Below are 19,917 nucleotides of genomic sequence, written 5' to 3' on the forward strand. Positions count from 1 at the left end.
GGGGAGACCCCGGGCATCGCCGGGGGACAAGGACGCATGGCCAATACTCTCTCAGGAGTGCCCCGCGGTTGTGGACGTCTCCGCCCCCCCCCCCGCCCCCCCCAGAGCGCGCCGGGGACTCGGTCTTTGGTGAAGCCCTGTGCGCGCCGGCCCGGTTTGGGAGACATCTCTATGCAAATGACCCCCAGCCCGCCCCCCCCCCAGGCATAGGAGGCCACCCTAGCGCACCCCAGTCCCCGGGGGAGGGCCCCGCGTTGCACACACTGTAAGAAATGCACTTTCCGAGGAGGGGGCTGGGGGCGGTGGAGCGGAGGGGCCCGGGGCTGCTCTGGACTCTCCATCCACCCAAGCCCTGAATGGGGAGGACCCCACCACCCCGCTTAGCCCATGGAGGTGTGGGAGGTGAGAGCGAGTGGTTTAAGTGCCTGATTCCCACCGCCCGCCCCCCCCCTTTGTCCAGCTGGGAAGCGAGTGGCCGTGGGCATCCTCCAGCCTCCTCCCCCGTAACCCGGCCCCTCCAGTTGCTGACCCCTCATTGCTATGCCTCCCTCAGAGCTAGAGCGATGGGAACCCGCCCAGTGGGCCCAAGGGGCAGAGCTGGGCATCCCCCCAGCGTCCTGCCGTGCTGGGGCACGGGGGTGGGATCTGGGGAAGGCGGTGTGCCCCCCGCCAACGCCTCCTCTGCCAGTGCCTTACATCCTGGAGCGACACCCCCTCCCTGGTGCCGCCCGGCCCAAAGGGGGACCACGGTTTGCACTTTCATCCCCCCACCCCCCGCCGAAGTGGGGCACAGCCGGGAGGTGCATCGCAGCTGGGCTGCCAGAAGGAGAGAAGGCCAGGCTGGGTGCAGTCCACATGTGCCTGGACAGGGCAGGGGGCTCTGGCTGGGGGCAGGGAGGGTCAGCGCCTCGGGGCTTCCTGCAGCCTTGTAGGGGGCCTCCCATCTGCTAAACATTTTCCGTTGAGCCGCTCCAAAAACACTAAATCTGGGGCCACCGGGTGTCCCCTCACCCCAGCTGCCCGGCCCCATCCATGCCTCCACCCTGGGATGGCCATCTTGGGTGGGGAGCCTGGGAGGGGGTGTTAGGTGTTCTAGGGTCACCGGGCCCAAACACAAGGACCCCTCCCGGCCCATCCGTCTGAGCCCCAACTGGCCTCCTCCATGCCTGGCGCTGGGGAATCCTGACCTCCATCCCCGGGCCCAGGCCTAAGCCATGGCCCTGGGCAGGCCTCCGCTTCACCTGCTCCCAGCCTGGCCCTCCCCTCCCTCTCCCGGTGAAACCCCGGTGCCCCGGGCCCGGCCAGCCTCCCCCCACCTCCCCAGACACCAGACTTTCCTCCTCCCAAACCAGCCCAAGGGGCTTGGCGAACCCACTCGATCATAAAGAGAAACGACCCCTCCCCCGCAGACCCTTCCCCACCAGCCGCACTCCCGCTGTCCGGAGGGGTTCAAGAACCCTTGGTCCGTCCCTCTGTCCCCAGGGCCCCTCCACCGGGTGGCTGTTGGGGACCAAAGCTTGGGCCGCTCTCCAGGAGAGCAGGGGGTTGTGTAGTTGGGGTATCCGGAAGCTTCTCAGCCGGGAACCTTAGGGTGCGGGTAGGTGGGGGAGGGGAGGGGGCACCTGGCAGCCCCCAGCTACCTAACTTTGCATGGTGCTTAGTCGAGGATTCCTGTGACCTGGCTCCTGACGTCAGCTCGCGGCGGCTGAAACTGCATGGCGAATGATACTGGCTCTATCTCCCTCCCCCAGCCCTCCCCCAGCCCTCCCCCCCCACCTCCTCCTCTTTAAAAGAAAAAAAAAAGATACAAAAAAAAAAAACCTTAAAAAAAAATTCCATGTTTCCTAATTTGCACGAAATTTTCTACCACATGATGTGCCTTGCCTTCCAAAAATAAGTATTACCTTTAAACAATATCAGCGCACACAGATAGCTGCATGCACTGCTCGTGTAGTTAAAAAAAAAAAAAGACAAAGCAATGACATGAAATAAAAAGTAAAAATTGAAAAGGGATGTATTTCTATTTGTAAAAAAAAAATTAAGAATTAAAAAAAAAATCACATTGCTAAAAAAAAAAAAAAATCACATGCTTAAAAATCAGCGATCCACGGAACAATCGCCCCACGGTTTGCCCTCCCCCCAGCCCACCCTTGGCCGCGTCTCCATGTCTCCTGCTGCATTGGGGGTGCCCCCTGGTGCTCTGCGACGCCCCCCAGCCCCACCCTCGGTCTCCAGAGGGGTTGTTTCCGAATCCCCTGCCCACAGAGGCTGGCGGACAGACCTCAGGGGTGTCCCCTGACACCGGGCAAGGGCTTCTCCCCTCACTGGGCCACAGGCCAGCCCCCCAGACGCCACGCATGCACCCGCGACCCATGCGGTCTGCCCGTGGGGCGGCCGCCCTGCCAACAGCCAGACTGCCCCCGTCCCACCTCTCCCGCAGGCTGGCGTCCCCCTGGCTCAGGGTCAAATCGCTGTCCCGCCCCCAGCCCCTTCTCCCCCTGTGCAGCCCCCCCGCCTTCTTGCCAAAGGACCCACCTCACCCCATCCCTGGAGACTGGCCTTGGGTGGCAGGAAGGACCCTCCTGCTCTCCCACCCAGTTCTACTACGTCTTCCAGCTGTAACTGTGGAGGGGGGTCTGGTGTGAAACAAAAAGACAAAAACCGAACCCAATATATGCAATATTTGTCTGTCTGTACTTGTAGGTCTAGTTCAGCCATCGGAGGCCCGGCCGGGGGTCCAGGGGTCAGGGGCACAGCGTCCCAGGCCCTGGCAGGGGTGGGCAGGGGGCTGGCCGTGCTGTTGTCTTCTCGGTTTTATTTTCTCGTATTTTCCTTCCTTCCTTTCTCTCTCTCTTTCTCTCTTTTCCCCCAATTTCCTTTGCCTTTCACTCAACCAAAGCTGAGACAGTAGCAGTTAGTGGGGTGTCCAGGCAGGAGGACCAAAGGGCCGGGTCCTCCAACCTTGCCACCTCTGGCTGGCCATCCCCGGGCCCCTCAGACATCTCCTCTGGGGATCCACCAGGCAGACGGTCCCCATTCATTCCCCGGCCACCACCTCAGACTTCAGAATTGTCTCCAGAGCCGGTTGGGACCTTGCCGACAGGCCCGGGCTTTCATCCACCACCATACGCTCATGTCATGTTTTCTTTCGAAAAGTCACCTCAGCAAGCCCCAGGGGCCAGAGCGAGAGCCCAGACCAAGGCCTCAGCTGGGCCTTGACATTGCCCTTGAGAACTGCCCTTTGGCCTGAGAGCCCAAGGCCATGCTTGTCAGTTTCCATGGGGGCTGATTTCTGGTTTTCATTCCTTGCCCGCCCCAGGGAAGTGGGAGCAGCCAGTGGCACGGGGAGTGGGTGGCCCGTCCCTGCAGGACCCCTCCCCCAAGGGCTTCACCGGGACCACCTTGTCCCTCACGGCCCGCACTCCACAGCACCCCGGGCCCCAGAGCTCCACCCTTCCTTGCCCCCAGCTGTGCGTCAGGAGAAGGCAGAAACACTAGGAACCGGCCGGCTCACCTGCCTTTGCAGTTTGGGTCGATGCCCGGGGAGGGCGGCGGGCAGGGGGTTGGGTGGTGGTGGTGTTTTTGAACATAGATGAAACTGACATCTCAAACCTGCGGCCCACTGGCCCATTTTCCATCCCATACGGAGTCCCCCAGCCTGACCTTGGGGTCCAGCCCTTGCTGTGGAAAAGACTAAGGAGACCTCCCCAATATATGCAAATTGCCCCCATCCCTCTCTTTGGATGAGGGAAGTCACCGGACCCCAATCTGGGTGGAGAGGGTGGTGTGGAGAGGTCAAGCTGACCTGGCCCTATTTGACTGGGGCGGGGGTCCGGGGTGCCCCGTGCCCAGGTCTGGAACCCCGGTTCTGGCCGAGTTCTGAGCCCAGATTCCCACCCTGAGCTAGACAATCAGACCGGAAAGGAACCTCAGAGGAGACATGGGGCGGGGTGGGGGGCTGCTGCGGCTCCCTAAGCAGCAGTTTCAGCCTCAGCGTCCCCCTCCCTGCTCCGGAACTTTCTCTCTGTCCCCAGAGACAGCAGTGTTCAAGAGCAAGCAGATTTGGCTGGACAGCGGCCAGTGAGGCAGGATCCCCGGGGCCCGGAGCAACCGTCCAGCCCCCTGGAAGAGACAGCACGCAGGACACCCCCCCACACACCCCTCCTCTGGCTTCTCTGACGGTACTTTGACCTCCAGCGTAGGGCTATACTATACATTATATATATATATATATATATATATATATATATATATATATATATATGTATGTGTATAATTTTGGAATTTTTTTTCTCATAATACAGATTATACAGTGGCTACTTTTTATTTTGGCCTGGATTCTCTCTCTGAGACCCTGATTTTTACTTTTTTGTGGGGCGGGGGGGAGGGAGGGTGATGGGCGAGAGGTTCCAGAGACCCATCCTCAAACCCAGCATCCCCCGCATCCTCCCATCTTTCCCCGTTTCTGCCGCTTTGGACACTTCCTGAGGGTCTCATCTCCACACTGACACCACCTCTCCGCCATCCATGTATCCCTAAGCGTTTCAGAGTGCGTGGGGTCCGAGCTGGCCCCAGAGGCCCACACTCCCCCCCGGCCCCTTCCCCGGGCAAGGCAGGGAGACAGACCCAGAGCGATCCCAGCAGGACTTGTTGCCAGCGATACCAAAACAGACTTTTCCCAAGCAGTGCCTCACATGTCTGCTGGTGTGGCTTTGGGGTTCTCCTCCCCCAGTCCCTGGGGGTCCCCTAGGCCTCAGAAAAGAGGAGGTGGGATCCAACAGGATTGAGGGCTCCAGAAGAGGAAGGAAGTCCCACACCCCCCAAGCTCCCACCCTCCCTACAGCCCTGCCTTCACGCCACCTGGCTAGAAGGGGACCCACTGGAAAAGGGACAGGAGCTACCTCAGCCCCCCCTCTAGTGGTGAGCCCCTAAAGCCCATTCCCAAAAATGCATCGACATCCCATCCTCCCAATCTTGGGCCCCAGCCAGGCCCCCTGAAACCAAAGCCCCTTCACATCCAGGGGTCCTGGCCCCTACCCCCAACTTGTCACCCCCCAGGGCTGCACATGGGGGCGGGACAAGCCGTGTCTGACGGGCAGAACACGTGTCGTGGGGGGAGGGACGACAGAGAGAGGGGAGAGGGACCCATTTTCCTCTCTGAATTTTCTTTCCTTCTTTCTCTCTTTTTTTTTTCTTTCTAAAATTTTTGGTGGTGTTGCTGTTAATTTCCTTTTCCCTCTGAGATGTTTTTTGAGGTTTTTTTTTTCCCCCATTTTGTATTTTACCGATATTACCAGGATAGTTTACTCTGATTCTCGCTTGCTGCCGCACACACCGGATACAACACACACGCGCGCACGCATGCACACACACACGCACACACCCCATGCTCCTGAACCCATGTTGGGAGAAGGTTCGGGCCGGGCTCACTCCCCTCCTCCTCTTCCTCCCCAAGGTGGGGACAGGACAGGGGACAAGGGGACATCTGAGCAGACCCAGGCCCAGCCTTCTCCTTGCCCGGCTCCCCTGCCCTGCGCCCTCACATCATACTCCGATCATAACCTTGTATATTACGCAGTCATTTTGGTTTCCGCCGACGCGCCTACCTAAGTACCATTTACAGAAAGTGACTCTGGCTGTTATTATTTTGTTTGTTTCCCTATGCAAAAAAAAAAAAAAAAAGAAAAGAAAAGAAAAAATGAAAAAGGGGGGTTCCATAAAAGATTCAATAAAAGGCAAAAAAAAGAAAAAATGTATAAAAATTAAACAAGCTATGCTTCGACTCTTTCTAGCTGTCTTGGGTCCTCCTTTCTGTGTTCCATTCGGGCTGTTCTGCGTTCTGTACCAAAGTGAAGGGAAGAGGCTGCAGGGCAGGCGGCCTCAGGAAACCAGTTCCGGCATTCTCCCGGAGTCTTTGATCAACAAATTCCATGGGCATCTATGGAGCACCTGCTCTGTGCCAGGCACAGGGAACTCCACCTCCTACGTGGCTCCAAGGACAGAGCCTGGCACACAGTTGGTGCTCCAAAACTGCACAGAACGCCTTCCCTCTTTTTTTTTTTTTTTTTTTTCTTTTCCACCTAGCAAACTCCCATTCATTCAGCAAAGATTTCCTGAGTACCTGCTGGGTACCAAGTACTGGGGACACAGTGGAGAACCAAAAAAACACCCCAGATGATCTGCCTTCATGGCACTTACAGTTCCAAGTTGGGAAAATGGACAGTAAACAATAAAAAAGATAAGTAAATGTCGGAGGACGTAAGTGCCAAGGACACAAATGAAGCAGAATAAGCGATAGGAGAGTCGGCCTCACACGAGGAAGTAACGTTTAAACAGAGATTTGAATAGAGGGGGAGAAACAGCCCCCTGAAAATCTGGCAGAAGAGTTTTCCAGGCAGAGGGCACAGCCCGTGCAAAGGCCCTGGGGCAGCACCATGCCTGGCGAGCTGGAGGAACAGCGAGGAGGCCCGTGTGTCTGGAGCAGAGTGAGCGAGGGGGGGAGAGGGAGGAAGTCAGGGCAGGGAGGGGACGGGGCAGGTCATCCAGGGCCTTGTGGGCCACGGGGGAAAACTTGGGCTTTTACCCCAGGAGGGATGTGGGAGCCCCCGAGGGCAGTGAGCAGAGGTAGGACAGGACAACTTGGTGCCAATACCCTCTCCTCCAGAAAGCCCTCTCTACTTGCCAGGGCAGAGCCCCTGCTAGCCCTCCTAGCACCCCAGCACCCCAGTCTCTTCCACACCACCCCTGACCACTCAGAGCTGGCAGTATCCATGTCCAGCTCCTACCCCGAAGCCACAGGGGCTCCTCAAAGGCTGGGGTCAGGGAAGCATCATGGATGTGAGGGGCAGTCACTTCTCCTCCTTGGAGGCTGGGGTCTGAAACCTTGTCCCCCATCCTGGCCCCCATTCCAAGTCCCCCAGGGACCCCCAAGACGTGCAGTCAAAGCTCTCCGCTGCACAGGCTCCTTCCATCCTACCCACAAGCCTCCCCGGGAGGGACGTTTATATCCCCTTTCACTGGCGGGGAAACTGAGGCACGAAGCGAAGGCAAGACGCACGGAGAGGGACCCAGGTGCGGTGCGCCGACGCTGACGCGCAGGTGCGCAGCCCCACGCTGCTGCCCAGTAACAGGCGCAGAAGACACTGTCGTTGGGGGGCCGGGGTGGAGTCCGAGACCCCCTCCAAGATGGACACGTACCCTTCCCATGCCCTACCCCCAACCGGGGTGGGCTCTTCTGCGCTCAGCGGCGAGGTTCTGGCGCCCCCCTGTGGGAGGACCTAGGACGTGGACCCAGAAAGCGGGTCCCGGATGGAGGGGTCAGCTGACCCGCATCCCCACAGTCCGGCTCTCCTGGCGGAGGGGCGGAAGGGGAGCTCTAGCAGGAGCTTCTTTTGCGGGCTGGGGATCTCATCTTGGGTGAGGGGCTCAGTCCGGGGGTGGGCGTTCAGCTGGGATGGAGGGTTCAGCCAGGGGTTGGAGATTCATCCTGGGGCCGCGTCTCTGCCGGGCTGGGGGCTCAATCTGTCCTTTTATCTCAAGGAAAGCCTCAGTGTTTTTCATCCATTGGCCCCTGGGGTGAAGCAGTTTTTGGCTTTGAGGGGCTGTCCCAGCCCTGCCTCCCCACTAAACGCCGTAAAAGGGCCAGGCTTGCGACGACCTAAAGAACGCACCCCCAAACGCCCCCGTCGCCCCCTAGTGGGGAAGTCCCGCCCCCTGCGGAAGGGGAGGAGCCCCGATAGCCCCTCCCTTCTCCCTTCCCGACCCCCTCAACACGGCCACCCACCCGGAAGCCCCAGACCTCGCAAAGAGGAGACTGGAGGGCAGAAAACTCCTGCCCTCCCAGAGCTGCCGTCGGAAAACACCCTCTGACCTCCAGGATCCCCCGAGTCTGTGGTGGGAGGCCCATTTGGCCCGCCCCATCTTCACCATTTCAGCATAACAAAAAGCCGACATTTATTAAGACGCTTTTGGGGTGCTGGGTTCTGCGCTCAGGATTTCTGTAGACCGTATTTCATTCAAACCATGACGACTTGTGAAGAATCTGTTATCCTCCCCTTTTACAGGACAGGACACTTAGGCACAGAGAGGTTAAGTTACTTGCCTCGGGGCCACATAGCAAAGAAGTGGGGACTCCAACTCCTTCTTCTGCATGGCGCCTCCCCACAAGGAGTGCAGGACTGGAAGAAGGGGTTCCTCCCCATTCGCACTCCTGCACCCTCACCCCAGGCCCTGGGAGTCCCTGCCTCCAGGACAGTGCCCCGAAATGAGCACAAGGTAGGAGGAGCCCTCATCTCCCAGGAAACGGCCTTGCTCTGAGCCAGCTCAAAGTTCACGTTCAGGAGTAGCAAGCCGAGGCCAGGAGCGGGGCTGGGAGACAAGTGACTCCTATGGAGTCCTCGAAGCAGGCCTGGAAAACTCTCGGAAGAGCTTGCACGTGGGCAAGAGGAGGACCTGGCTTCTCCGATGAGATCCAAAGGGCAATAGAAATCGGAGGTGGGAGAAGAAATCAAAAGGGCCAAAAGCTGCCAGCGATGCAGACTGGGTAGAGATATGAGATAGTAGGGGGTCTCGGGGAGGTGGTTGCTCCTTGTGCCAGGGGTGTCCTCCAAGCTCAAGAAGAATCATCAGGTGGAGACCAAGCTTGGGAAGGGGTACAGGGCGACCAGGTAACATGCAGAGAGCCCTCCAAGAGGGACTTGGGGCAGGTCCTGAGTCCTCTGCACTCAAGGGCCACTTTCCCCTGAATCCCAGGTGGAGTCCTCTCACTGGCCCCAGGGCCGGGTCCTTGCTGATGCGGCATGGAGAAGGCACTGGGGCATCTCTGGATGGCTGCCTGGAGGAGGTGAGTGGGAAACCTTCACGAGGAGGAGCTTGCCATTGCTTCATGGTTCAGAGGCCCCTCTCTCCTCCAGTTCCACCCCCCAGTCGCCCTCTCCCTCCTTCTCCTCATTTCTCACAGTCTCCTCTTCCTTCTCTTTATTGCTGTGGAGAGAAGAAGGGCCCAGGTAACCCAAGTTAATAAGGACTTGGGTTCCGGGCTTCTTACAATGTTCACAGAACCTCTGAGTCCTGCAGGCACCCTTGTTGTTCCCATGGTACGGAAGGGGACGACGAGGCTCAGGCAGCTTAGGACACCCGCCCCGTTTGAACACGAAGGAAGTGCTTGAGCCCATAGTTGAGCTGCGTGAGCCAAAACCGATAAGGGGTTTCAAAACCGAGGGTGAGTGGACAGGCAGAGAGGTGGGGGATGGACCGACGGATGGGTGGATGGCTTAATGAGTGGCTGGGATGGACCGATGGATGTGCGGATGGGTGGTGGGAAGGTGGGTGGTTGGATGGATGGACAGATGGAGGATTGGATGCTGGAGGGAGGGAAGGAGAGAGAAACGGAGGGAGACAGGGAGGGAGGGCTGATGCATGGATGGATGATGGACGGCTGGAGGGAGGAAGGGAAGGACAGGTGGATAGATAAATGGATGGGGTTCGCGTGGGGGTGGTAAAGGCTTTACAGACCCCCTCCCCCCAAAAAGACTTTACAGACCCCCTCCCCCCCCAAAAGACTTTACAGACCCCAATTGAAACACATATTAGATATGGGCTTCTCTGTGAGGAAGCCGCCCTCATTTTGCAGGTCGGTAGTCAGGAGAGAAGAGAGTGAGGTTATGTGAGGCCCCCATGGATTCTGAATCAAAGAATTACCCCCGGGGGCTTCCCTGGTGGCGCAGTGGTTGAGAATCTGCCTGCCAATGCAGTGGACACGGGTTCGAGCCCTGGTCAGGGAAGATCCCACATGCCGCGGAGCAACTAAGCCCCTGCGCTACAGCTACTGAGCCTGCGCGTCCGGAGCCTGTGCTCCGCAACAAGAGAGGCCGCGATAGTGAGAGGCCCGTGCACCGCGATGAAGAGTGGCCCCCGCTCACCGCAACTAGAGAAAGCCCTCGCACAGAAACGAAGAGCCAACACAGCCAAAAATAAATAAATAAACTTATTTTAAAAAAAAAAAGAATTACCCCCTGGTCCTGCCCGGCCTCCTTGGAGGATGTTCGGAGAGGGGAGGGGCTGAGAGGGGGCCCGACACGGGGAGGGGCTTAGGGGGCGGGACTCAGAGAGGGGAGGGGCTTAGAGAGGAGAGATTTAGAGATTTCGGGAAGGAGGGGCTCAGAAAGATGAGGACCTACCTGTCCCAGGGCTCGCGGCACCAGATGGCGTAGACCAAGGTGAGGACAAAGATGAGGAAGAGGGAGGCCAGCGCAGCCCCCAGCCCCACCAGCCACGGCTTCCTCTGGGCCACTGCGGGTGGGAGCAAGGCGGGGTCAGCAGCCTGGCCGCCAACTTGGGACTCTTTTCGCCACCGCATTCCCACTCCCTTCCAAGGCCTTACAGGGTTGGGCCTGAACCAGCCGCGGGACCAGAGCTGCGAGAAGGGAGAATTGGCCGGGGGTCGTCCAGAATCTATCCATCCTTCTCCGTCTGTCCTCTCCCCTGTCCAGCAGGTTCTGGGGTTGCCGCCCCAGCCAGAGGGGGAAGTGGCCTGCGCAGGGCACCCCAGGGCAGGATGTGGCCGGTGCCGCAGGAAGTCGGAGGTGGGGCCCCCTCACTGGGTTCCGGGCACCATGGGGAGGGGCTCAGGGTCCCAAGCGTCCCAGCCCCCGTCTCCCTGAGGCCCATCCTGACCCTGTCACTCCCCACGGCCAGGGACATGGGAGGGGAGGCTCAGGAAAGATGGGGAACTCATTTCCTGAGTGCCTGCTACGTGCCAGGTCTTGCAATGACTCTTGAGCTCCGGCACCTCCTTCAAGCTTCACACTCTGGCAGTCAGAACTCTTGTCCTCACGTTGCAGAAGAGGAGCCAAGTCGAGGCTCAGAGAGGTCAGGCCACTTCCCCTTGGCCACACAGCATCCCAAAAGAACATAGTTCTCCCAGCTAGGAACACCTCCTACCCCAACCCTCTCCCATCCTGGGACATGAACCTCCAACTTTGACCTTAGCCAGAGCCTGCACATGCCCCATCGTTTGGGCAGCCTGGGCTTCCATCCCAGCTCTGCCAGCAACAGCCAGGGAGAGCTGGGCCAGTGGCTTCCTTCTTTCTAAGTCTCAGTATTTTCAGCCGGAAAATGAGACTAATTGCAAACTGACCGAGACGGAGACCGTAAGGATGCTAGGCATTCAGTGGGAGCATCTATTAGGGAGATTATTCCACTTTTTAATTTATGGTTTTTCTGCCCCCTGGTGGACGATCCTGGGATGTTCTCAGACAGAAGCTCCCCGCCTTCTGGACTGGATCCTACCAACCGCAGCTACCTGCTCCACAAGGGAGCCCTAAATGCCAGCCTTTATCAAAGTGCTCATTAGGAAATGGTTAACATCCAGGGCAAGGTCCAGGGCCCGGAGAAAGTGAGGAGACTGGGGAGGTTGGAAACAGGGAGGATCCCTTTCCAAGATCCCTTTCCAAGATCTCACACGCGGGGGGCACCGCACCCTCCAAGACCCAGTTCCCAGAAATGGAGTCACGTGACCCAAAACCCTGGGTTGGTGCGGGGGAGCAAGGCTTTCCTAGGAGACGGCCCTCGGGGCTCAGGACAGCAGAATCGAGATTGCAAGGGGAGCGCTTAATCTGCCCAGGGTATCTGGGCACCGTGGAGTTTGGTTTCCCACCCTTGCTTGGGCGTTACCCCCAACCCCAAAAGCCGTCTCCTCAAGGGGAAACTAAGTCCCACGGGATGACAGTAGCCCTTCTGAAGGGCTCTTCCCCAAGAGCCAGTCCCTGGCTGATACCGGTCCTGAAGGTGAGTGGGAGGGAGGAGGGCTCTGGCAGATAGATATCAGGCAGAGGGCCAAGAAATCAGGCAATGGGTAGAAGCAGGTGAGGCCATGAAACTGCAGGGGTTGGGGTTTTCTCAGTAACCAGGAGTGCTCTCTAAACGCAAGGAGAATCACCAGGTGGTACAAATCATAACACATACAGACCACATAACGCACAAAGATCCCTTCTTGAGGGGGGAGGGGTGGTCCCAAGCCTCTTCATTCAGGACGCTGTACTCTCAACCCCAGATGGAGTCACTGCAGTGGCTTCAGCTTCAGGTCATTGCTTCTAGGGTGTGGAAGGGGCACCTCTGGGGGGCTGCCTGGAGGCAGCGGCTGAGGAGTTTTCACATGGCCGTGTTCTTGACTTGCTCCTGGTCTCTGAGCTCCTCTTTCTCCTCCAGCTCCAGCCCCAAGTTGCTCTCTCCTTCCTTCTTGGCCTTTTTCTCCTCCTCTTTCTTCCCCTTCTTGTCTTCTTTACTGTAGGGACACAGAGGCCCCAGACCACAATAAGAAACAGAGTCACTCCCATTTAACGAACACTTACCTGTGCCAGGTCTTATGAGGAGCGCTTTACAGAAAGAATCTTTGTTGAATCTTCAAAACAGCCCTGACAAGGCAGCCTTGTTATTTCCATTTCACAAAGGCAGAAACTAAGGGTCAATTGTCCCATGGAAGGATGGGTGGATGGGAGGAAGGAAGGAAGGAAGGATGGATGGATGGGTGGGTGGATGCATGGATGGATGGGTGGGCGGGTGGATGGGTGGAGGAGGAATGAATAAGGCAGGGAGGAAACTACAAATTAGGAGCACCTGTGGGATCTGGACCCTCCAGCACATCCTGGGAGTAGGAATCCCATTTTACTGGGCCTGAGCTGGGTCGTAGACAAAGCACAGTCTGGCCCACGCCTGTCCCTCAGGCATCTTGGGCTCAGCTGAGAATCTCCCAGCCAGGATAGTGTCCTCCCAGCTCCTGAGCTCCTACTTCTGTCCCCAAGCCTTTGCCCAAATTAGGATCTTGCCCTGAAAGAGCCCCCAGCCCTGCCCGCATCCCTGAGCCAGGATCATGGGAGACGCTGAGCCCAGGAGAGTTACCCACACCAAATCACACACTTCTGCACAGTCCCTACACAATCCCACACCACGGTCTTGTTCGACAGGTATTATTAAGTGCGTACTGTGTGCCAGGCCCTGTGCCGGGCCCTGGGGCCAGAGCCAGGACCAAAGCTAAGTTCTGTTCACTTACTGGAAGCCACTATCTAGTGTCGAGAAACCGGTAAATGACTAAGATAATTTCAGCTAATGATACATGCAAAGACAGATGCAGGGTTGTGGTGGAGAGAGTGTCAGGAAGGCTGGTGGTCAAGGTGGGCTTCTGTGAGGAAGAAACATCTGAGCAGGGACTGAAGGAGAGACGGAGCCAGCCAGAAGATATGACGAAAGGTGTACAAAGTAGAACCAACAGTAAGTGCAAAGGCCCTGGGGCAGGAACGTGCTTGAGGTGTTCAAGGACAGAAAGAGGTCATCCGTGCTCACCCACCCCTCCCCTCCTCGAGGAGGGGCCTCACGCAGACACCCTGACACCCACACACATCTACACATGCTCACACGGCAGTACCTCAGGTTCACTTCCTCGTACAAGTGGGGATCCCTTCTGAATGCAGACCCCTCTTCATCCTCAGCTCTGCAGAAGAGATGGAGATGGAGGGATGAGGGCGGGTGAAGGGTGGGAAGTGGGGGCAGCCTCAGCCTCAGTCTCCCCCAGGCTGGGGGGACTCCAGGAAGCAAGAGAGGGGGGCTGCATGGCTGTCCTGAGCTGTGGGAGCAGGGGGAGCAGGGAAATGGGGAGACAAGAAAGGGACCAGAGAGGGTCATGAGGTAGGAGGGGGTGCCCAGCGCTTTGGGGAGGAGATGGAGGGTGGGGAAAGGGGCTCCCACCTCTCTTTGGAGCACCAGATACGGTTGGCCAGCATGAGGATGAAGACGATGAACAGGAACCCCACGACAGCAGCCAGACCCACCAGCCACGGCTTCAGATGACGCCCTGAGGCTGTTAGGAGGTGGGGGCAGAGGAGACTCAGAAATAGGAAAGGTGGGGGGCCCCCGAAAGGACAGGGGGCGAAGGGTGCAGGGGATGCTCAGACAGAGGGGTCTTGGAAAGGGGCTGGGTTTCACAGGTGGTTTTGGTTTTGTTTTTTGACTGCGCCCGGCAGCATGCGGGATCTTAGTTCCCCGACCAGGGATCGAACCCGTGCCCCATACCCCCTGCAGTGGAAGCACTGAGTCTTAACCACTGGACCGCCGGGGAAGTCCTTTTAAATTCTTCTTTCTTCTTTTTTTTTTTCAGCTGCGCCGCAGCTTTTGGGATCTTAGTTCCCTGACCAGGGATTGAACCCGCGTCCCAGGCAGTGAAAGCACCAAGTCCTAACCACTGGACCGCCAGGGAGTTCCCTCAGGGGTGGGTTTTAGAGAAGCGCACGGGGCTCTGAGAGGAGGGGGCGCTCAGGGATAAGGTGGGAGGCCCAGAGGAAGCGGGGGAGTTAGGGAGGCTGCCTCCAAGAGGGGCCTGACCCCATTCCTCTCCTGCCTGCCCACTCCTCTCGGAGGCTTCGGTTTCTCATCAAAGGAGGAGATGGCGAGCCTGTGTCCAAGCCCATCCCCACGACCCATCCTCCCGCCCCTGCCCCAGAGGTCGGAGCCCTACCCTGCTGGGCCTCAGCCGGCGACAGGAGCAGGGTGCAGAGCAGCAGGGTCTCCAGGGTCCCCATGGCACGGAGGATCCAGCCAGTCCAGGTACGGGAGTGCACAGTCCGGTCAGAGTCAGGGGAGACCCTGCCCAGCCCCTGATAAGGGGGCAGGCAGGTCTGGGGGCGGGGCAGGCCCAGACCAGAGGGCCCCTCCCTTTGCCCCACCTGGTTGGCATCCACCCCCTCTCCCCCGCCTTCCAGGAGGGCAGACTCTGGACCTGGTGTAACGATTAACACGGGAGTCCGGCCCCTCAGCCCTGCACCCCACCCAGGACCGCCAGCCTCAGGGTCCCCCAGGCTCCCCGCCACAGGCGCCGGGCTGAACTGGCCCTGAGCTTCCTTCCCGGCTCAGTGCTTTTTACACATCATTACGATTCTTTCTCTGCATGCACCATGAAATTTTGCCACTTGCGTTTTACAGAGAAGCCAGGGGGCCCAGGAGCGTCAGGCCGGGCAGAAGCAGCTAGAACTAGATGTAAACGCGGGTCTCTCCCACCACCAGCTTATGCTGGCTCCTCTTGGGTCCCCGACCCCTGGGGACCCACAGCCAGCTCCAGGGGGAGCAAACGGGGCAAGAAGGGATGGGCCACCATCTACCTCCAAACCCAGTTGCTGCCGTGTGGCCAGAGAACGGGGCCCCTGGGATAGCTGATGACTCAGATTCCTGGCTCTCCTGCGTGTCAACCTTGATCCCCAGGTTGATTAGATAGGGGGCCCTGCCTGGGCGAATGGGGACCCCACCCCAGCTGCCACGGGACAGCCACAGCCCAATCACATGGCAGGAAGGCTGGGATGGGGAGGCCTGGTCCTTCTCCAGGCCTGAGACCTCCGTCGGACGCCTGGGAGCTGGGAGAACACCAGCATTATTGCCCAGGCACGTACGGAGTGCCTGTGAATTCCTGGAGCCCCCTCCCTTCCTGAGGACTGACCACGGTCGCTGTGCAGGAGGGCCACTCAGTGGAGCCCAGGACAAGCCCCGTTCGACCAGCCAGGCAGGCACAGGTGAAGCTCCTACTGTGTGCCCCAGCCCGTGCAAAACTCAGGAGTGAAGGAAGCCCTCAGGCTAGTTAGGAAGTCAGGACCCCCAGAGACGGACCCATCCAGCTGCCGAACCAGGAATGAGGTGAGAGGCGGGAGCTGAGAAGATTCAGAGGTGGAGGAGCCCAGAGGAGCAGGCTTCTGCTTTCCGAGGCAGGTCGTTGGGCCAGCCTCTTTTCGCAAAACGTTCTCTCTACTCCGACCGAGTCATTTCTGGGCTGTGTGCCTCTGTTTTCCCATCTGATAAATGGGTGCAATAAATCGTACCTCGGAGGATTTAACGAGATAATGTTAATACAAGGAAAGGGGTTGCTTAGCATACAATAGCAGGCACATTCGAAGCTCTAGCTAAGGGTTGGCCACTATTATTGTTGTTATTATTATTTTTAATCTTCTTAGTGTTTTTTGGTTTACAGGTTGCCAAGGGCTTGGTGGAGGCCAGGTGGAGTTAGGCTCTGGGACTATGGGGGAAACCAGAGTGTGGAAATAAATCAGTGTCCAGGGCTTCCCTGGTGGCACAGTGGTCAAGAATCCGCCTGCCCATGCAGAGGACATGGGTTCGAGCCCTGGTCCGGGAAGATCCCACATGCCACGGAGCAACTGAGCCCATGCACCACAACTACTGAGCCTGCACTCTAGAGCCCGCGAGCCACAACTACTGAGCCCACATGCCTAGAGCCCGTGCTCCACAACAGGAGAAGCCACCGCAATGAGAAGAAGCCCGCGCACCGCAACGAAAAGTAGCCCCCGCTCTCCGCAACTAGAGAAAGCCCGCGCACAGCAATGAAGACCCAACACAGCCAAAAATAAATTAAAAATAAAATTAATTAATTAAAAAAAAATCAGTGTCCAGCCACTGGAGTCCACCAGCCAAGAAAGAGAACGTTCTCTGTCAAGACAGCACAGATCAAAGGTGAAAGGGCTCTGATGGGCACAAGTCTGGTTTATACAACCGCCAAAGGGGCTGGAACCGGCTCCCGGGCTGGAGGGCAGGGCCTGGCTCAGCCCAGCTTCCAGAAGGAGCTTCGGGCTGGTGGGTCTTTGAAGGCGATGGAGGGGCGGTGGCAGGGCCGGGCTGGGGCTTCTGCGGGGGCCCCCTCGCCACCCTGAGCGGCGTCCTCGTCAACCCGCCAGGCCAGCGCCAGCTGCAGGTCCAGCTCCTCCAGATTTTCGTCCTCGGGGCTCTCGGGCAGCTCCCGGGGGCCATCCTCCTGGTCCGGCTTCGGGCCGAATGCCCAGTCTGAGGCAGGAGGCTGGTGAGGAGCATCCCCAGGCCCGGCCACCCTCTGCCCCCTCCCTGGCAAGGAGAGGCCCTCGGACACCCCCCCACTAAGTGGCCCAGCACTAGCCCAAGCCAGGCTCGTAGTGGGTAGTGGCTCACCGGCCAGGTCGTGGGCGAGGTCCTTGATGAGATGCCCGACAATGGCATAGGCTACGGCCACCACCACGAACGCAGCCAGAAGCAGGTACAGCGCGTACCTGGGGAGGCGGATGGTGTCCAGCGGCGGTGGGCGGTACTCCTCGTAGAGTGGCGAGGCCGGGCTCCAGCCCTCCATCCCCTCCTCGAGTGCCAGCGCTGGCATGGCAGCCACCTGGAGCAGGGGCAGCCCGGTGGTGACCCGCCAGGCGGAAATATTAAGGAGCTTTTGGGTAAGAGGATTTGGGGCTCCCCCACGGCCTCCATCTGCCTGCATGGATCACGTTGCAAATCACTTCCGCCCACTGGCCCCCCTCCCTCGCTCAGCTCCAACCACACCAGGTGCTACCCTGCACGTCCATCCCCACCTCAGGGCCTTTGCACAGGATGTCCTCGCTTCTGGGAAAATCCCTGCTCTCGTGGAGCTGACGTTCAAGATGGAGAGATAGACTCTGAGAAATGCATAACCTCAGAGTAAATGATATATCGTGTTAGAAAGCAAAGAGTGGTTTGAGGGTACTGTGGGGGGAGACCATGGTCTAATAGAGCAGCCTCTCACAATAGAGCAGCCAAGGCCATGTTCAGATGACATTTCAGCAGAGACCCAGAGAAGGAAGGGAACCGGGCATGGGAGTACCAAAAGCAAGAGCTTTCCAGGCAGAGGAAACATTCGGTGCAAAGGCCCTGGGGCAGGACCTTCCTGGGCTCGTTAGACGGGACCTGACTCAGGTGCTCACGGGCGCCCTCCGGTGGCTTCTCTGGGGAAGACAGACTATGGGCTGAGGATGGGAGCCAGGGATGGGGAGGAGGGATTGAGCTGCTCCAGGTGGGCAATAATGATGCTGGACCAGGTGGAGGCAGAGGCTTGGCGGGGGTGGGGGGGTGGGGGTGGGGCAATGGGCAGAGCTGGGGTAGATCTTAAACTGGCCAAACCCCAATGTTTGCAGGCTGAACACCTGAAATGATGGAGTTTCCATTTCCTGTGGGAGGAGCCACTTTGGGAGGTAACATGAGGAATTCTCAGGACAGGCTAAGTTTGGGATGCCTCAGCAATATCTAAGTGGAGATGTCCAAACTGGACCCCGAGCCAAGAGCTCAGAGGAGGCCCCGGGCTGGAGTCAGGACAGTGGGCGTCATTGGGACATAGATGGGGTTCGAGCCCCAAGAGTGGATGAGACCACCCGGGCGGGGGTGTGGGTGGGGCCGGCGGACTCAGCCCTGGGCCCAGAGGCGGAGTCCCTGAGAATTTCCCAGGAGCAGGGTGGCTGGCCGGGTCAGAGGCTGCTGAGAGGGGGAGGGCGCAGACTGAGATGTGACCACCGTATTTGGACACTGGGAGGTCACCTGTGGGCAAGGACGGTTCTGGGGACAGGTGGGGCGGTCCTAGTTGGTGCAGGTTTGAGAGAGCTGCAAGTCATGGAGTCAGGAAGGGCTGTGGGTGGTGGTGGTTCATGTTTTTAAGAAATTACAGCTTGAAGGGGGGAAAATGGCGGAGGGGGTGGTGGTGGGATGCATTGGGAGATTGGGATTGACATATGTACACTAATATGTATAAAATAGATAACTAAAAAGAACCTGCTGTATAAAAAATAAATAAAATAAAATTCAAAAAAGAAAAGAAATTACAGCCTATCTATACTGACGGGCAAAGAGGGAAAACTGGAGAAGGGAGAAAGGCTGAAGTGATGGCCGCGTTGGCGAGAGGGGCTAGGGGCCAGGGGATAAATGGGGGAGGGGGCCCGCAGCTAGCGCCCGAGGGTGACGCTGTGAGATAACAAGAGATCTGTTTGGTCTTCGTCCTGGTTCCTGGCTTGGAGCTCCCAGGACCGTGTAATTTCCTGAGTGATGGGGGAGAGGGGAGCCTCCTTTGTGGTTCATAATCAGCCCCTTTCCACCACGCCTGCGTGTATGCTAATGAGGGCAGGGGCGTGGCAGCTTCGGGATGGGGGCTGGTGGCCAGGGGAACTGACCCTGGGATTAGAGGGATGGAACTTTAAGCCCCACCCCTCAGGGAGAGGAGAGGGGCTGGGAACTGAGATTATTGCCAATGGCCAGTGATTTGCCAAATCATGCCCACGTGATGGAACCTCCATAAAAACCCTACAGGAAGGGGCTTGGAGAGCTTCCGAGCAGGTTAAAAGCATCCACCCCAAACTCCACGGGGACAGAAGCTCCTGGTTTCCGACCCTTCAGACCTTGTGCCTCTTCATCTGGCTGTTCATTTGCCTCGTTTATGATAAACAGGTTAAGTAAAGTGCTTTCCTGATTCTGTGAGCCATTCTTCAAATGTGAAGAGGGGGTGGTGGGAACCCCAATTCATAACCAGTCTGTCAGAAGTATGGGAGGTCCGGACTTGGGACCTGCATCTGAAGTGGGGGCAGTCCTGCAGGACTGAACCCTGAACCTGGAGGGTCTGCACTGATTCAGGGTAGATAGTGTCAGAGAACTGAATTGAATTGCGGGACGCCCAGCTGACATCCATGGAGAAACGGAGAATTGCTTGGTGTGGAAAATGCGTCACATGTAAAATTAGGTTCTCTTGTTAACACCCATTTTATAGAGCGGTAAATGGGCTGCTTGAGACTGCATGAGGAGGCAGTAAGGGAGGTAGGTAGGATGGGCCCAGACTCCTTGTCATACCACTAAACCCCTTCCCCTATGCCCCCAATAGGAGTAGGTGAGGCTGAGGTTTGGAGAGGGCCAGGATGCAGGGCTGTTCCCCCTCAACCCCTTTGGGGGGTCTGGCTGGGCAGATTTTACCCCTGGGAACTGATGTGAAACAGGGCCACAGGCTCGTGTCGGTCACAGTGTCTGGGGCAGGGCAGATCCCAGAGCTGAGCTCTCCAAACGCCCTGGCCCCCCACACTTAGGATATGTTCCTTTAGAGCAGCCAACCCTCACCCCAGAGGCCTC

At 58.1% G+C, this 19,917-nt stretch overlaps 4 protein-coding genes across 5 annotated transcripts in view; 1 reads left to right on the plus strand and 3 right to left on the minus strand.

Moving 5' to 3' along the window:
• The window catches only part of NFIC (nuclear factor I C), an 82,292-nt gene extending 65,863 nt beyond the window's left edge, over positions 1-16,429 (plus strand). Inside the window, exon 9 of the mRNA XM_067734277.1 lies at positions 16,004-16,429. Within this exon, the coding sequence (XP_067590378.1) occupies positions 16,004-16,039 (36 nt within the window). The 3' untranslated portion in view covers positions 16,040-16,429. The remainder of the gene's footprint in view (positions 1-16,003) is intronic.
• Positions 7,929-10,566, minus strand: LOC137222683 (small integral membrane protein 24-like). The gene is made up of 3 exons (XM_067734284.1): positions 10,382-10,566; positions 10,179-10,290; positions 7,929-8,982 (listed from the first exon to the last, which is right to left on the minus strand). The coding sequence occupies exons 1-3, from the start codon at positions 10,458-10,460 to the stop codon at positions 8,883-8,885; spliced, it is 291 nt and encodes a 96-aa protein (XP_067590385.1). The 5' UTR covers positions 10,461-10,566; the 3' UTR covers positions 7,929-8,882.
• On the minus strand, positions 11,196-14,621 carry LOC137222682 (small integral membrane protein 24-like). 2 transcript variants are annotated; one of them, XM_067734283.1, is made up of 4 exons: positions 14,507-14,621; positions 13,741-13,852; positions 13,421-13,486; positions 11,196-12,283 (listed from the first exon to the last, which is right to left on the minus strand). In XM_067734283.1, exons 1-4 carry the CDS (start codon positions 14,568-14,570, stop codon positions 12,151-12,153), a joined length of 375 nt encoding a protein of 124 aa, XP_067590384.1. In that variant the 5' UTR covers positions 14,571-14,621; the 3' UTR covers positions 11,196-12,150. The 2 variants fall into 2 exon arrangements, with proteins under 2 accessions (XP_067590384.1, XP_067590383.1); XM_067734282.1 differs by having other exon boundaries at positions 12,149-13,486.
• A 145-nt stretch (positions 16,430-16,574) lies between the features above and the next one.
• SMIM44 (small integral membrane protein 44) lies at positions 16,575-19,789 on the minus strand. The gene is made up of 2 exons (XM_067734281.1): positions 16,969-19,789; positions 16,575-16,827 (listed from the first exon to the last, which is right to left on the minus strand). Exons 1-2 carry the CDS (start codon positions 17,279-17,281, stop codon positions 16,589-16,591), a joined length of 552 nt encoding a protein of 183 aa, XP_067590382.1. The 5' UTR covers positions 17,282-19,789; the 3' UTR covers positions 16,575-16,588.
• Positions 19,790-19,917: the final 128 nt, after the last annotated feature.

Source organism: Pseudorca crassidens, chromosome 3, assembly GCF_039906515.1.
Source record: "Pseudorca crassidens isolate mPseCra1 chromosome 3, mPseCra1.hap1, whole genome shotgun sequence".
NCBI classification, from domain to species: Eukaryota; Metazoa; Chordata; class Mammalia; order Artiodactyla; family Delphinidae; genus Pseudorca; species Pseudorca crassidens.

Excerpts from the sequence above, each read along its gene's own strand:
- LOC137222683 (XM_067734284.1), bottom strand. The coding sequence starts at position 10,460 with ATGGATAGATTCTGGACGACCCCCGGCCAATTCTCCCTTCTCGCAGCT. Across the intron at positions 10,291-10,381 it reads GCTGGTTCAGGCCCAACCCT|TGGCCCAGAGGAAGCCGTGG; the intron begins GTAAGGCCTTGG and ends TCCCACCCGCAG. Across the intron at positions 8,983-10,178 it reads TGCCGCGAGCCCTGGGACAG|CAATAAAGAGAAGGAAGAGG; the intron begins GTAGGTCCTCAT and ends TTCTCTCCACAG.
- SMIM44 (XM_067734281.1), bottom strand. The coding sequence starts at position 17,281 with ATGCAGGCAGATGGAGGCCGTGGGGGAGCCCCAAATCCTCTTACCCAA. Across the intron at positions 16,828-16,968 it reads CCTCGCCCACGACCTGGCCG|ACTGGGCATTCGGCCCGAAG; the intron begins GTGAGCCACTAC and ends CTCCTGCCTCAG.
- LOC137222682 (XM_067734282.1), bottom strand. The coding sequence starts at position 14,570 with ATGGGGACCCTGGAGACCCTGCTGCTCTGCACCCTGCTCCTGTCGCCG. Across the intron at positions 13,853-14,506 it reads GCCGGCTGAGGCCCAGCAGG|CCTCAGGGCGTCATCTGAAG; the intron begins GTAGGGCTCCGA and ends ACCTCCTAACAG. Across the intron at positions 13,487-13,740 it reads ATCTGGTGCTCCAAAGAGAG|AGCTGAGGATGAAGAGGGGT; the intron begins GTGGGAGCCCCT and ends TCTCTTCTGCAG.